This window comes from Molothrus aeneus, chromosome 3 (assembly GCF_037042795.1).
Source record: "Molothrus aeneus isolate 106 chromosome 3, BPBGC_Maene_1.0, whole genome shotgun sequence".
NCBI classification, from domain to species: domain Eukaryota; kingdom Metazoa; phylum Chordata; class Aves; order Passeriformes; family Icteridae; genus Molothrus; species Molothrus aeneus.
In genome coordinates this window covers 47,129,827-47,146,548 of record NC_089648.1, presented here as the reverse complement: position 1 = coordinate 47,146,548, position 16,722 = coordinate 47,129,827, and the positions used below count along the sequence as shown (strand labels likewise).

Below are 16,722 nucleotides of genomic sequence, written 5' to 3'. Positions count from 1 at the left end.
AAAGAATTCTCACTGTTATATTATTCAATTCTTGTAATAGAGGAACTTCTTAATAGCATTACTCAAATGCAGTATTTTAATTAATTCAGCAGTCTTTTTCACTTATTACTTATATTTGTAGACCAATTAAATTGCTGTTATTTGGGAATTTTCCAGGTCTCGTTGAATTATCGTTTTGAGATGCAGTAGCATTAGACTTCCACAATTTAGTTTAGGCATCTCAATCATAGGTAGCATTGTTTCCATGTATTCCAGATTGTTAATGCTGAGGATATTCTGTTATGTCAAAGTGTGGTAGAAAGTGATTATCTGTCTTGGTGTGGTAGTAAGCTAAGTAAGTCTTCCATATCTCATTGTTGCATTTTAAAATTATGCTTTTTTTATTATTCCATTATTGTCCCAAATCACTCAGAAATCTTATAGGAAGAAATGAAGACAGGCTCTGAGTAACATGGTCTAGTGGAAGGTGTCCCTACTCATGGCAGGAGGGGTGGAACTAGATGATCTCTAAGGTCCCTTCCAACACAACCCATTCTATGATTCTATGAATTACTGCAGTTATCATTAATTTTATTTGTGAATGATATCAGAATATCTTTATTATTGGTATCAGTAAGTGAAATTTTCATGCTTCTCTATAAATTTGTAGAAGAGCAAATGCAGATTTAGAAGTACAAAAAAGATTCAAAAAAATAGGAGTAGCTCTTAAATATTTAAAATTGATACGTATGCCATTCATATTTCATCTGAAGTAAGAAAAAAGTACAAAAAATGAGAATTTTAACTTACAAATTTTTTACTATGTGTAAGAAACTACCAGGAGTAATATTTAAAACAGTGTTAGAAGCGTTCAGGTTTTAAAATATCACAAATGTTGAATCTGTTGATACAGCCAGCACTTAGTTTTTCATTGTTCTTCATGCATGTGGTAAGCACAGATGCAAAAGATTCTTTGAAACAACTGGAAATTATACAAAGAAACTGATAAACACCTCAGGGTTTTTCAATTCCTGGTTAAATATTATTGAATACAGAATGAAGTGTCATTTGAGTCTTCAAGAAAACACTGGAGAAAATATCATGCCATTAATGTAAGATCAAACCTAATAGAGTCGATTTACAGATGACTGAGGTGAAAAAGATGAAAAAATAAAGCTAAGTATCACTCTACAGAATTCATCTTCCTTCCAGTTAGAGAGGTAGGAGCTATGTTTGGGTGGGTTTTGCACAGCAGAAGGCACAGATGGTATTGAATTTTAACAGCTGTCTTCCATTAAGAGTTATTGGTAGTGTGGATGAATGTAGTTAATGTCTAGACAGTGAGAAATCTTTATTTTTACCCATGTCTTTGTCCTTACTATTGCTAAAGTATTATGGAATTATGAAAAACATTGATTGAACGGTGCATCTGGGAGCCATTTAGTCAAACTCCTACTCAAGCAGGAGCAGTTTACATCAGGTTGCTTAGATCCATGTCTGTTTGAATTTAAAGTGTCTCCAAGCACTGCATTTACCAAAATCCAAATCAGACTCCAGTCAACTCGACAGTACCTTTGCTCCCATTGCAGCTAGTCCCATGGAGCTGTGTGTGTCCAGTTGCCTTAAGTGCTGCCCAGATCCTTCCTCTACTGTGGGTAATGCTTCACTCCCACAGACTTGGTAAATAGACTCTTGGACTGGGGAATGACAAATTTGCCAACAAAACCCAAGACACAAAAAGACATTGAGTATCTTGGCCTTTCCCATGTTCTTTGTCACTAAGCTGTTCCCCATCCCACTGAGCAGCAGACATGTGCTTCCTCATATGTCCTTTGCTGCCAGTGTACTTACAGGAGCTTTTTTCCTTGTCCTTAACATCCTTTGATTATTTCTACTCCAGCTGAGGTTTTGCTTTTGTAGTTTCACTGCTCTACACTTGAGCAATGCCTCTGTTCCCCCAAGTGACTTGTCCCTGCTTCCACCTTCTGGATGATGCGGCTTAATAGGATTTTCAGGTGTCATTTCATAGACAACATTTTCCTTAGTCAGACTTAGTCATTTAAGTAGTTTCCTTAGTCATTTAAGTAGTCTGTGCTTGACTTTGGAACATGGTTACACAGTTTGTTGCATTTATATATAGGAACAATGAATGAATATTCCAGCTAATTCAGCTTTTCAGCCCTTTGTATGCACTGGAAAGATGAAGGTGCACCAGCGCTACTTTGTGGCCATGAACACATTGGGTATTAGTCCTGTGAAAATCCTTTCAGCCTCAGCAAAATTATTGCCAGGATTGTGAAAGCCAAAAGAAAGTAGTGAGAGTACTGGTAGCACAAGAGCCCTGAGAATGAAACTGCCTGAAGACAGCGCTGGCTGGTCCAGCAGCTCACAGATGCCTAGAAGTGGGAGTCCTTTTCCTCAGGGCATCCTGTATCCATGGCAAGCTCCTTCTGGTTATCTAAAGAAAATAAGTCAGAAGAAATGAAAGAACATCTTCAGATAGGTGAGTGAGTTGAACTGAGTGATGAATGTTAGGACTGGCACAGGAGAGAAAGGAGAGCCATGTGGCTTGAAGCAGGGAAAAAGAGGAGGGAAGAAACTGTCCTCCTTCTACTTTTGTGCTTCAGCTACCCAATTTACTTCAGCAGAAGTATAAATGCATTAAATATTTTGTTGGTTTATACCTAATAACAGCATCAAGCACTTTCTAAGATAAGTTTGCGTATCTTAGTGACTTATCTTAGTGACAAAATGTTGACATAGTTAAAAGCACTAAAATTCCTATTACATTAAATAAGGAATATTTTATAAGATAAAATACTTTCTACTACCCTTGTCTAACACTGCTGTTCATTTTTATTTATGCTATTGTCTGTTTTCTAGGCCATCTATGCTTTCCAAGGAAGCTGCTTCCAATGAGAAGTGGAGATTTCCTATTTGGCCAGAATGGAATGATGCAGACATCAATGCAGAAAAATGGGATGCTGGAAAAGCTGGAAAAGAAAAACCTGGAAAAGGTCAAATTTCAGTAAGTTGTGTGACACATATTATTTCTACTTCATGTTTTGTACTTTTATTTAATAGAGCATTTGCCACAACTTCAAAATAATGTGTTACTGATAAATATATTTATTTTCAATCATATGTTTTCAATATGTTTAAGTAGTTCCTTACTAAACTACAGTAATAAACTAGAAACAATTGTGCATTGTTTATTTGCTGCTTTTAAAATGAACTGTTAACATATCTGTGTGCACATTTAAAACCATCAGGTTTTAAAAAAATACAACCCTCAAATCTATTTCATAGCATAACTAAAACTGGGGATCTGGAAACAGCTGAACTGTTGTAGTACGTCAGGGCACCGACACACTCCTCAGGGCACTGCAGTTTCTGTGGGCTCAAAAGGTTTGATGCATCCATTTTTTATGGCAGAAATGGATGTTGAAGTACTTTCTTTTGTATGCTGCAGTTTCTGGACATGTGAAACACTGTCTCCAGTTCTAGTATGTACAGCATGATTTGAGGGAATATTGTTATTTTGCAGAAAGTAAGCACCTGCCAGATTTTGAAAAATTCCTGTTTTCCAACCTTGGAATGAATTAAAAATCTCATGGATTTTTACTCTTTCACACTGGTTATCATTACAGAGTGTATGGCTCTTCTATACAGAGTAGTAGTAAACTTATTTCTTAAAAAATTTCTTAAACTCAGCATCTTAAATTGAAATTTAAAATGCATTAAATGCCATTATTTATCACATATTTTATATGCAAATTTTGCATTGTTAATATATTTCTTCTGAATGTGTCCTTATGTACTATGTTTTTATTTCCATATATATTTCTAGATTATTTTTTTCTTATCCTAAGGTTGACTATATTGTACTCCTATGGGGCCAAAGTATTGTTTTGAGAGAAGGTATACATTCTGTACTGAAGACTGCCCTAACTTGTCAAGTAAATAATTTGCCTTTGTGTCCTTCTCCCCTTCCTTTACTGCTCTTTTGGTGTCTTTGGGCTGTGCTCAACATTTATCTAGCACTAATTTTCAGGTCTACCAGACATTATAATCATACATAAACTTCAAATGAACTATATATGAAAACCTTCTATTTTAGCACAAGAGGTTTTCTGAGTTGTTTACTGGACTCTTCAGTTCTTCAGCTACAAGCTGTATGAAACATTGCTTCTTTTACATGTTTAAAGGAATTATATGCCAGTCACAGCAGATGAATTTACAGATCTAAAGTATTTTTTAACATGGCCTCTTTTGATCCAAGCAGGTAGCCAGAATTCAACATCATGTAGGTTATTTCATTTGGAAACAAAATTAGTAATGTCATCCAGAACCTTTAAGTACACTTGGAACACGAATATGAGCAGTCCTATTTTCTTGTGTGGGTAAAGAAATCAACCTGAAGTGATCTCTTTCCTTGTAACACTGAAAGTCTTTCACCAACCACCTGTATACAATGCTCTCTCTTAGAGCTGTGCACTGTGCTCCTGAGATTATGCATTTGACCTTGTCTTTGTCTTTTGTGCTCATTTCTTCCATGTCCTTCCTGTAGAACTTGTGGTTGAGACTCCTGTCCTTAGAGCATGAACCCCTGAGACTTGGCACTTGTCTCTTATAGCCACCTTAAATAAAAGATAAGTTTAAACTTGATAAGTTAAAACTTGATTTTTTCAGCCTGGACCTATAATATTCTGCTTCAAAGCATTTTTTTTCACTAATAAGCTAAAGAAAGGTTGTATCTTTCCAGGTGTGGGTTTGGGTTTTTTTGCTTTTTTGTGGGTTTTTTGTTTGTTTGGTTTGGTTTTTTTAGTTTTGCATAGTGTCATGTCATTCCCATCTGCCTCATTTCTCTGGTTTATCTTGTGTTTAAGAGCTAAACTTTCCTGTTATGCCATGAAGTCAGGGTTGGATGTCTCTGAAAGCAGAATATAAACACTGTTAATACAGTTTTATATTGTCCAGGCTCCAAGGAATTCTTTAAGCTTTCAGAAAAAAAAAAAAAAAAAAAAAAAGAAAGTATTCCTAAAGCATTCCATCCCTCCCCTCCTCCCCAGCTTCTCTTTTTTCCTTCAGGTACTGAAATAGGTTGTTGCAGATTATCATATTGAAGGAGCTTACACAATGAAAAAAAAACCCCAAAAATTTGGGGAAAAGGTTATTTGGGGATCTTTGGTTTGTGTTTGGTTTTTATGCCTTTCTGATGCACTCTGTTTTGTCTTCCTTTAATCATTAAGGACTCAGAGTATCACAGATTTTTGTTCCTGGAAACTCTTTCTCTGGTCTGTAGAAGACAGAGTGCATTGTAAACTGTGAAACACTCACAAATGTATAATATGCCTAAAAGCTGTTGAAAATCCCAGCACTAATAAAAAGCATTATCCATGTAACTGATTAGTTTCTCAGTCAGCACAACCTGTATCAGAGGCATGTCCTCATCCCACATTGTGCCAGTAAGTAAACAGACATCATATATCCTGATGCCTTCTGTGCACATGGAGGATAAGCATCACTTAAAAAGGCAAGTTTGAAGAAAACTGTACGAGCCTCTCTTTTTAATGGGCTAATTCATGTTGTATAATTATAGCTCTCTTTGGTTTCTATGGCAGTGCTAAATGCATGTAACATGAGTTTTTTGTTTCTTAATAATCACTTTAGATATTTACTTTTAGTGTTCAACTTAAGAGCTATAAAAATAAATGAGGTAGAAAAAGTACTAGGAATAGCTTGATAGAAGACTGACTTAAAATTTTAAGCTTTTTTTGGAGATCTTTCTGAAAGAGGAAAAGAAAAATAATAATTTCATATAGAACTCTTGGAAAGTGCAGACCATATAAGCTTCTCTGAATACTGCCCTGCATCTTCACCTTGGGCTTTGGGCTCTTTTTGTTTAGTTGTATATACTATTAGGTCTTTTTTTTGCTATTTTGCTCCTTAAGTGAATTATCCTGTGAACAATATATTATTTTAAATCTCATGGAAGATACAATACTGTAATTATTAAAGGTGGTCCTTTTGTTCATGCATATTTTGTGTAGCCTGGATTTGATGATCCTGAAGGGAAAATAAAGTTGCCAGCATCCTTAAAAGTGCATTCATGGAAACGTCCACAAGAGTTTTTAACAAAAGAGGTAAGAAACAAACAAAGTCATGATGAAAAATTCCCAATTGCCTAACTTGTGAAAAGTAGAGTGAAATTAGCAGAGGAAGTTATTTCAACAGGTAAAAGCCACTTGACCATGTGGTCAGTCCTGTCCTGGAGACCAGTGTACATGGGGGCTCAGTGACCTGTGTGACAGCTCAGCTCAGCTGTGCTGCTTGCATGGCTGGGCCCTGGCGCTGGAAGCCCTGAGCCCAGGTTGAGCTCACACTGCTGATGGTGAGGGAGGAGCCTGCAGGCAGCTCCTGCTCCTTACTGAAAATTATATCCCCTGCATCTCCTTGACTTTATCTAACCACAGCAGCAAGTTCTTCCTTTCATTTTACAGCAGAAATTGGGAGCAGGGTTATTTTCTTGTAAGAATATTCTTTCGTAGCTCAAATTGTATCACAGGTCAGCAAAACCAAAATGGATGGGATCTGCACAGAATGCTGCATAGATGAATCAGAGGCCTGCTTGATGCCATACAACACAGGTTTCTCTGTGTCTAAAAGGACATAAGATTACCTATACTAATCCCATTCCTTACAGTTAGCGTAATAATAGCATTCTCAGTGATACTGTACAGAATCTGAGATTTAATTATTAATTCAATGTGTTAATGGGATAAGACCACCATGGATCAGCACTTCCTGGTGCAAAACATCATGGTTGTGTATCCCCCCTCATCTGCTTCACTTTTTCACTCCCATGTTCATTTGGAAGACAACTGGACAGAGAGATGCCTTTCTGTTTTTACAGATGCCTTCTATTTCTCTGTTCTCACTTAAGAATTACTGTCACAGCAGAAAAATTTCTGTATGTTCCACCTGAGCAGGTGTCTGAAGTACTCATATTTGTCATGAAACCATGAACTAGCTTTACCAGAACTACATTACTTTTTTTCACTTCAACTATCATATTTTTCTGGGCTACACAGAGTACATGTCTTTGACAGTACTTGTCTGCAAGGTAACCATAGCATTTTAAAATTGTGCATAGCTTTAAAATTAATTGCAGAGAAAATAAACAGCCTCACATTTCAAAGGTTAGTGTTCTCCAATAATGTTACCAATCTAAAGGTTTATGTGATTTACTTCAGATCATATATTGAAGTTTTAAAGTACTTGGACAACCCTTCCAACTTTTTCAGTCTTGTCAGTTTTCCTTTTGTTAGCTTGTCAGTTCCATTTTTTATTAACTAGACACTAAACAGATCTAAGTTTAATTTTTAATGGAGAGAGGGGGAGAGGTCAGAGGAGTAATTGACAAGACCAAAAGATTGGATAGGAAACACTGCCAAAATGCATAAACTGAGTGGAGGTATCTGAAAGATGAGGGCAAGAGAGCTGGCAGCCCAGAAAGTCATGGAAACATGTATCTGTATTAAAAATAGCTTTTAAAATCTATCTCTGGAGTATGATGAAGAAAGCATTTGTTTTCTTTAGGACCTGATTAAAACTTTGATGCTTATTTTGGTCCAATATATTTTGAATCAACAAGCAGTGATTACCAGAGATTTTATATAAAAATTAATGTAAATATCAAGCGATGAAAGGCTATTAAGAATTATTTGTTACCTGATATATTTTTAACTATAAAAGAAAGCATAAACAAGCCAATAGTGGGGTAAGCAAAGAATCAAGCAATGAACACCAATACGTGATGAGAGGCACAGATACATTTAGTTCAATAAACTGGAATCCCAGTCTGTTATTACTAAACTGCTTACAAAAAGGAAATGGGCTGTACAAGAAGAAAATATTCATGAACACAACATAATGCAGCCAAAGATATGATAAAGTTGCTGTTCAGACGTTACCACTATGTAACTGACCATGAGAAAATAAATCCCTGTGAGCCCTGGCAGGTGGCTAAGGGAATCTCAAAGTATAGACAGTGTTATGATCATGATTTAAATGCAGAACTGCAACTATCTTAAGAAATTGAGGGCATCTCAATTTAATTATGTGATTATTCAATTTGATACTCTTTAAATCTCCTGGTAAAAATAATAATAATAATTTATTAAAAATCTGAACCTACATTTAAGAAAGTTTTATAAAGAAATACCAAACCATCTACAAGATGATCACTTCCAGTTTTCAAATGTGTAATGCATGCTTGCCAGATGTCCAACATTTGCATGTCCACTGCAGTTAAATGCTAATGATAATTTAATTTTCTCCAGATAATTTAGTTATGGACCTAACTGATTTACTTTCTACTAGGTTCCTGTGATAGTCCAAAATGAAACCTCATTTGACCTTGTTTCAGCAAATGAGCACATATTTTGTTGTGAGGTAGGTGGAAATTCATTAATGTCCCTTTAAAAAAATTATTTCCTTTTTATCTTTCTTTGACTTTTTGAATTTCACTCCAAATTCCTACAAAAAAGAATGTTGTGGGAAGTTTTTTAAGTGGAAAGTGAATGAAGGGGGATAAAGTTGCAAGAAATTATCTAGATTATTATAATTAGTGTTTATCTTTTTTAGAAATTGAAAAATCAGTGATGGCAAGAGGTTTTCCAGCTGGATAATATTGTCTAAAGAAAAGAGTAAATAAAGGCCATGTTATAAAGGATTTCTATTTTTTACTCAAACTTTCTGGAAGTCCTAGTGGGCGTGCATGTGTGTGCAAATGTCTGTGATCCAGTCTTTTCTGTCTCTCCAGAGTTGAATAAAGGTTTACTGAATTTCTGCAGGTCATGGAAAAATGTAAACCAGATGGAACCAAGTCATCTGAGTGCCTTACTGAATGTAATATTACTTAATAATTTCTATTTAATTCAGTATGTCAATGCAAATTCAAAATTCAGCACCAGAGATATAAGGGAAGAAACACCAGAAGACAGGTCATGTCAATTTTTAAGTCCAAAAAACCACTAATTTATTCTAGGACAAGTTTCTTAGAATGTCCATAGAACCACTAATTAATTTTAGGGCATGTTTCTTGTAGTAAAAGGATTTTTTCATTTCAGTATACATAAATCGTTATAACAGTTGGGTAATACTTGTGAAAGTAAGGCATACATCATAAATCTGCATATCATAAAACTCATGTATAAAACACGATTAGTTTAAGTTCTTATTTTAAGAATTAAAGATTTCTAAGTACAGTTAATAATTTAGGATTTCCTTTATGGAGTACAAATAATGACTATTCAAGGCAATATTGACTTTTAGCAGCTGGCTTTTAAAAAGCAATTAAACAAGTGACAACTCACATGCCCTGTAACATAATTTATTTTAAAATCATATTTCTTAGTTTGTCTTTGTTAAATGATGAATACCTTTATTTATATTGTGCCTTTACTTAGTTGCATGAAATCTTGTGTTGCTGTAGATAGGTATTGTAATGATTTTAAGAGAAGTTGTAACAGCGTAATTATTTTTTCCATTAAACTATAGCTATATTTTTATGTCACTTTTTTATTTACAGCAGGATCTGGTTTATTCTTTGATCATTATAACCACATTTTTTTCAAAATCTGTTACTTGAAAAAACTTTTTTTTCTATTTTTCTCTTGTTTTAGCTGATGAGATGGATTGTAAGTGAAATCTATGCTGTCTGGAGGATATATAATGAAAATTCCTTAAATAGTGAAACACCCACACTTGTTTGGAAACCTTGGGAACACATTTATGGCTTATGTAAATCTGCCAAGGAGCGCGTAACAGTGTACAATAAATTTGGAAAATATGCATTGAAACTTTATTGGATGGTGAGTGGTTTCCTCCAACAATATAAAAATATGATGCAGCTAGCATGGCAAATTTTAATGGTTACTGGACATACATTTTATTGTTGAAAATACATAGATTTTTAGGAGTAGAAAAACTGACAATTTGTTAATTTGAATGCTTGTTAATTAAAATGTCTCTTATAGTTCATGTGATTGTTGTACAACTTGTGGCCTGATAAAAGTGTTATTACTTGCAAAGGCAATATTTTATTTTTGTAGTTTTTTAGGTTTGATGCAAATGCTTAGTAGAGTCAGACACGTGGCCCACACCTTTGGTGTATTAGGCTAAATTTTTTCTTTTTATATTTAAGTAATTCATTTGCCTGACTTTACAGACCTATTTGTCTCTAAATGTGTTTAAAGATAGTTAGATACTTCCAGTGTGAAGACCATTTTCTGAAGAGGTACTGGTAAAACTAAAACATCCCAAGGATTTCTAAAGATAATCGATAATAATTTCTTAACACATTTGGCAGTCAACAGGGAACACTTAATTGCATATTGAACCTCATTTTAATAGAGAAATAGTAACATATAAAATAAATGACATCTATAAGTTATCTGTGTTGTTGGAGTTATTTCAGTTATATTTGCCTTTTGGAAACAGAAAATGTCACAGCATGCTAAGACCTATAACTAACCCTACTAAACTTCCTGTTGCCCAAAGCTGAAAATATTTCTGACATAGTTAGTTGGAAACAAAAATTTGAAAGTGACCTTCTCTGTAGGGGGAACACTTATCTGATTTACATGCCTGTGCTTTCCTCACCCCTTACTACTGCCTTCACTTGTGGAATAACATATTTCATATAGAAATGAGTTCCATGAGTTTGAGAAGGCACAAATTGTATTGTCCAAGTTCCTCAGCAGAAGACATTATTCTGTGAGTGAATTTAATGCTGCAGATATTATGAAGTCATGTGGTAAAAGACTACATTTTAAAGCATATCCAAGAGTTACCAGTGCTTCATTTTCTTTGTCACTGCTTGTTACACTCTTTGTCTTTTTTTTGTTTGGGCCTGTGTGTTTATTCAATTTTTTTTCCTCTGGGTATACAGCTGTACTTTTCAGAAAGAAAAACAGCAAAAAAGAAGGTCACCTGTTGGAAGATTAAAAAAAATGTATAAACAAGGAAAGACAAATATCAGAAGAGATAGAGGAGAAATATATTTCATAGGAGAAAGTAGAAAAATAAATTAAAATGAGTGCAAAAGCTGGAAGAATAAGGAACTGATTTCACTAATGTTCTGCACTGAGTCCTGAAGACATTGCTCTACACAACATCAAACCTGTGGATAATATTTTTTTTTCACATATTTGACAAAATATAGAAATTCCATCCCATGTTCTACTTTCACTTTGCCTTCCTGAGGTTTATTGAACTTGTTCCTGTAGTTATTTTTTTTTCACTTTTTTCCATCTGTAGACCTGCCCCATATTTTTTTAAATTTTTTGGTTTCTTTTCCTTTATTTATCAACTTGTTCTGTTCTCCCTAGTAAACTTCAGCAACTATTGGAAGAGGAGATGAATATGTGATCATATCCCTGACTAGATCCTTTTCAAACTAGGGAAGTTTAAATATTTTGTTTTGGTTGTCACAAAATGGTTCTTATCCTTAAGAATATTAGCTTCTTTTATGGCTTTTGAATATCTTTGACCTCTGGACTAAATTTGTTTTCTCCTTAGACCTATAGAATGCATAGCATTAATCAGCTGTCATTTCAGCTTGAACCCATAGCTTAGTTACAAGCAGAGAACAATAGTTTTGCACTCTCTGATAACACATGGTGAACACTTTAGTGATTTGGTCATTCTTCATCATTTTGTGGGTAAATTAACAGAAGTATTTGCTAGGCCCACCTATTTACTATCATATCTTCATCACTAGGACAGAGAGTTTTATTTGAAGAATGGTAGACAAGATTATTTTGTGGAATATTAGCTCAGTTTACTAATGAAGTATCTGGTACTGAAGATACCAGTACTTTGTCTTACCTCTTTGTTTCTTATTCTGGAAATACAGAATTTTTTAAAAATACATGTATCTATATTTTTTTTTATTTTTTTACTTTTGATCATTTTGTGTTGTTTAGTATAGTGTTTTACAAAATACTGTTGTAATGTGTAACAGGAGACTAACTGCAGTCAGTATCCCCAGGTAGTTTTTGGGAAGCAAGGGGGACTGCTTATGTCACAAGTATTTTCCAGACTGATATCTAAAGAGACATTTAAAAAGCTGCTATCTTAGTTAAGCCTTTTTTTAATCATTAGTGTTTCTCAGGCATCTGTCATGGCAGCTGAAGAAACAATACTGAATGCATGCACATGATGTACTACACATCACATTTGGAAATAGCAGCAATTAGATTAATCTCTGGAACAAATAAGTCAGAGCAGTAATAAAATGCTATGAATGCTGTTTCCATGTTTCTCATAAATTATGTGAAAACTTTTTTTAAAGCCATCTGTGATGTAAATTGAGTTACAGTAGAATTGAGTTCTTGGGAAAGTATTAAAAGTTCTCTTGCATACTCTTTACTTGTCAGCCCACAAACTAATTTTTTTTTCTGCTTTTCTCCCCTTCCCCTGTCACAGGGGTGCTGGAGGAAGATCATTGTGGATGACACTATGCCATTCAGTGAAGAGGAGAATTTGTTATTACCAGCTACAACGAGCCAAAATGAACTTTGGCCAATGTTGCTGTCCAAAGCTATAATTAAGTTAGCAAATACTAGGTATGTTTTGTCATCTCACTTTTGGTTTGTTTTGTGAAGTCACATGGTAACAGCAAAAAGTTGATTTAGTATACTAGAAAATGTATTTTGCTACATTTTTGTAATGACAGTTATGCACTTCCAAAAGCTGGCACTGTAAATCAGTAAAACAAAATCCTCTATAGCTACAGAAGGCACAGGATTTCATTTTTAGACGTGTTTGTAAATTTATTCACAGAAAACTTACAAAGAAGCTGGAGTACTTTCATTATTTGCTTCATTTGTTTGACTATATTCCTGACAACTTCACGTGTGGCTTCCCGCCAAACAGAAGTACCTGTGAACTGTTAAAGAAATTTTTATTGTGAGCCTTGACCAGTATTGACTCAACCAATGTTGAAATTAGTTTTGTGAGCTTCTTTTGATACCTTTGCTACAGTTGTGCTGTTGTGTACAGCAATCTACTTCCCTAGAACTGACTGGAAAAGTAGAAGGTAGCCTATGATGCAGTAATTGACAATTATGGCTACGGGTTCCTATGAAATGAAGAATGAAGACCAAGAGTTTAAATGAATAAGTTTGAGAAAATAATTCAAAACACAAATCTGTGTAGTGAAGCTTCCCTGTTCTCATCATGTCAAGTTTTGTTTGTCAGAAGGGTCATCTAAAGTATGTTGACACAGGCTAAGGAGTTGCCGAGAGGTGCCTGTTAGGAAACTCTTTGCAGGAATGTGATTGACATACTGCATTTCTCCAGAGCACAAGGGCTAGCCATGCAAGTGTTGGCATCTTTGGCCTTAGTCCTCTCAGGAAACCTCTCCAGAGAGTAGCAGAGTGTCAATTTGAAAGAGTGAACTTTGCTAGAGTGGAAGTGAACCAGCTTGTTCAGAATAACCTGGGAGCTAGAGAAGCTGCCTAGGAAATGGAAGTTATAGAATCATAACCCTGTTTTCACACAAGGAATTTCAAACCCACATCTCCAACCCTGCAATTGTGTGCAAGTATACATAGTATGCTTGCTAACAAAGGTGAAAAAAAAATGCCATTATACCAGAGGGAGCCATAAAATAATGGACCTGATGCAAAGGCATGACTTTGTGGGGGAGTAGTCAGCAGTGGTTTGGAAAACTAAAATTGCAAGTAATGACTTGTTTTTCATCAAACTATTCTGTGTATGATCTTATTCCTCATTACATTGTCTTATTATAGAAAGCAATGTAGACTACAGAGTTTACTGTAGTTGGTAACATTATAATTGTAAAAAGTCTGCTTTTGTCTTATAGTATACATGCAACTGGAAAAAGAGAGATGGAGGACCTTACAGTTCTACAAACACTGACTGGATGGATACCAGAAGTTATTCCTCTCCAGTAAGTTCTTTCATTAAACAATTTATGTGTCAGTTATTTAATATTTAATTCTATAAGGCATTATGAAGAATAAAGCAGAACCCTAAAAGTCCTTCACCATCAATTTTGGAAAGTGAATGGTTTATAGTTCAGGCACTTGGGTAATGTACCTTTGAGAAATGCAATTTTATTGTGTTTTTCTTTGTAAGTCATACAGTTTCTTGTAAAGCTATTTATCATGCTGATGCCTATTCTTTATAAATTAATTTAACTAATATTAAACAGCACGAGGAAAACAAGGTTAGAGAAATCTATGTTGCATTTAGTATGCAGTTATAAAATGTCTGCTGATAATAATAATTTTATATCTGAATATACCATAGAAAGTATATGTCATGAATTTGGAAGTAATCAGTGTCAGCTAGTATGGCGTTTCCCCCCTTCAAATTGTAACAGTTGGCAGACTTCTAGCTTCAACCAAAAATAGCGTTTCCTACCTACAATAACATTTTTCTTGTTTCCTACGTGTTTTATGTTCATTTTGTATTTTTAAAGAAAGACATTCTGACTTTTCAGCTTGATATCCTTATTACTAAATTAATTACCCAGATACTGATACTAAATATTTAGATTTTTTTTTTGAGTTACACCTTTTTTTGCCTTTTGATATATAAATTCAAATGAATATCTAGATAACAAATAGTTAGGTTTATATATAATTTACTTAGATATACTTGTTTATTTATAACCATATTTCGCTAATAAATAATCCAGTCAAAGAATATTTATTCAATTTTTCAGTAATTTTTATGTCTCAAGCTATGCTTGCAATTAAGGTTTTTGATATATTTGTGTCCTACAGTAGTGTGTATGTAGCTCATGGACTTAAAAATCTAAGTAGCCTAAATTTTATTTCTTTCTATAGCTAGTTTTACAACTTCAACAGCAAAAAACAGTATTCACTTCCTATAAATACATTATATCATGGAATATGAGAATGTGAATACTACAGAGTCTTTGGAATAGTAGTATAAGATTACTTTAGCTCATTTTACAATCACTTATTTTATTTTTTAAAAAAAATTGAATGCAGTTAGCTTGCATGAGACTCTGCATGACCCTGTTTGAGATTATTTCTGGAATGACTGAGTTTCTGTGGAAAATCAACATGACCGCAACTGTTACATCATATCAAAAACTTTCCAGTTTGGAAGTACCTTTGAGATGCTTTTCAATATACAGAGTTAGACTCACATTATTATATGGTGTAGTTGTAAAGTAGTCTGCAAGTTTCTCTGTCACAACTTGTATCTGCTAAAAATCTTGAGAAAAGATGCTTTATTTGCATGCATCTCTAACCACCATCTCTTTTTTTAATGGGCCTTTCATAAGCTGTCTCAACAAATATTTCTGATACAGAGGGTGTTGCATCTACTAAAATAACCCAGTAGCATTTTTTAGAGCTGGACTGTCATTTGTGGTATAGTGCTGTCTAAATTTCCTCTCTTATTGGAAATATCCCTACCATTGACATATACATTTGTGTTTTCTCTTAAAGGCCTGAATACTTTGACAAAGTTTGGGCCTTTTTGAAAGAGATTGTGCCAGAATTCACGTTGCCAGAGAAGAAGGCTCCAGAACTTGAGATTACTCAGGATGATACAAAAACTGAAGAAACCAGAGACTCAGAGTTAAAAAGTGAACTTTCTTCTGTGAGTAAGCTGCCAGATTCAACTGAGAGAGCAGAGACAGCCAGTAACATTAGCAAAGGTCTGTAATTCTACATAGTCTAATCTTTGTAGGCCAAGCTTAAATAAGGTTAACATCATGTCTGTTTCAAATAAGTATATTTTGCATATATTGCCACATACAACTCTGTGGGTTTGTTGTTTCACCAAACATGTTGCAATGATGTATATTCAAAATACTTTTGTTTTAGCTATAGATCTCATGAAAAGCAGTACTAGTCTTTTATTTTATAAAAATAGTTTCCCTTTCTGGCAGAGATTTTTTTCAGCTCCATGTCACAGTCCTTTCTCTAAAATTGAGTTCCTTGCAGAGAGATACCAATCAGAGAGGTTACAGTTTCTCCAAAGGCAACACTGCTCTGACCATCAATTAATTATATATTTCATAATGGGTGTTGTAAAATGTGATTACCTACAGAGTTATGACAAACATGTTCTAACTCTACCTGCATTTTTTATTTATTGCAATTTTTATTTTATTCTGTTATGTATAAGCAATAATTTTCTTTAAGAGCTGTTAATCATATTTACAATTAAATTTAAATATTTAGATTTATAAACTAGTTTGTTCCAGTATATTGTTCTTCCTTTTTTTTTTTTAATTTGAGAATGAATTTTCCTAGTTGCTGTTTTTAACTTGAAGTCATGGGTGCAATTTCACAACACTTCTCATGCCTTTGGAGAGTACAAATCACATGCTAAAATTTCTATTTCTTCCTAGATTTTCAGAAAAATCACTGACTTCCTCGCTTTGAATCCCAAATACTATGTCCCAATGTCTAAAGTGTTATAAGAATCTTAGAAGTTACCTGGCTGAGGTAGTAGTCTCTCTTCTTAGGAAATCCTGCTATCATTTTGACCCAGCCATGAGTGGGGTAGATATTTCAGAGTTTGGAATGGACATGTCACTGGCAACAGCACTGTTGTTCATCCAACAGGGTGCTGTCATTTTTTTCCCTTAAAACTAAGTAAATGTAATCCTGCCTAAGACTTAAACATTCATCAGTAACTGAAATAGCTAAGAATCAGGGA

General features: G+C 34.4%; 1 protein-coding gene across 1 annotated transcript in view; it reads left to right on the top strand.

Annotated features, from left to right (window-relative positions):
* ADGB (androglobin) overlaps positions 1 to 16,722 on the top strand; it is a 99,689-nt gene that overhangs the window by 9,858 nt on the left and 73,109 nt on the right. The window contains exons 2-8 of the mRNA XM_066546830.1: positions 2,863 to 3,007; positions 6,033 to 6,125; positions 8,365 to 8,436; positions 9,669 to 9,857; positions 12,475 to 12,614; positions 13,877 to 13,963; positions 15,501 to 15,712. Coding sequence (XP_066402927.1) covers positions 2,870 to 3,007; positions 6,033 to 6,125; positions 8,365 to 8,436; positions 9,669 to 9,857; positions 12,475 to 12,614; positions 13,877 to 13,963; positions 15,501 to 15,712 — 931 coding nt within the window. The 5' untranslated portion in view covers positions 2,863 to 2,869. The remainder of the gene's footprint in view (positions 1 to 2,862; positions 3,008 to 6,032; positions 6,126 to 8,364; positions 8,437 to 9,668; positions 9,858 to 12,474; positions 12,615 to 13,876; positions 13,964 to 15,500; positions 15,713 to 16,722) is intronic.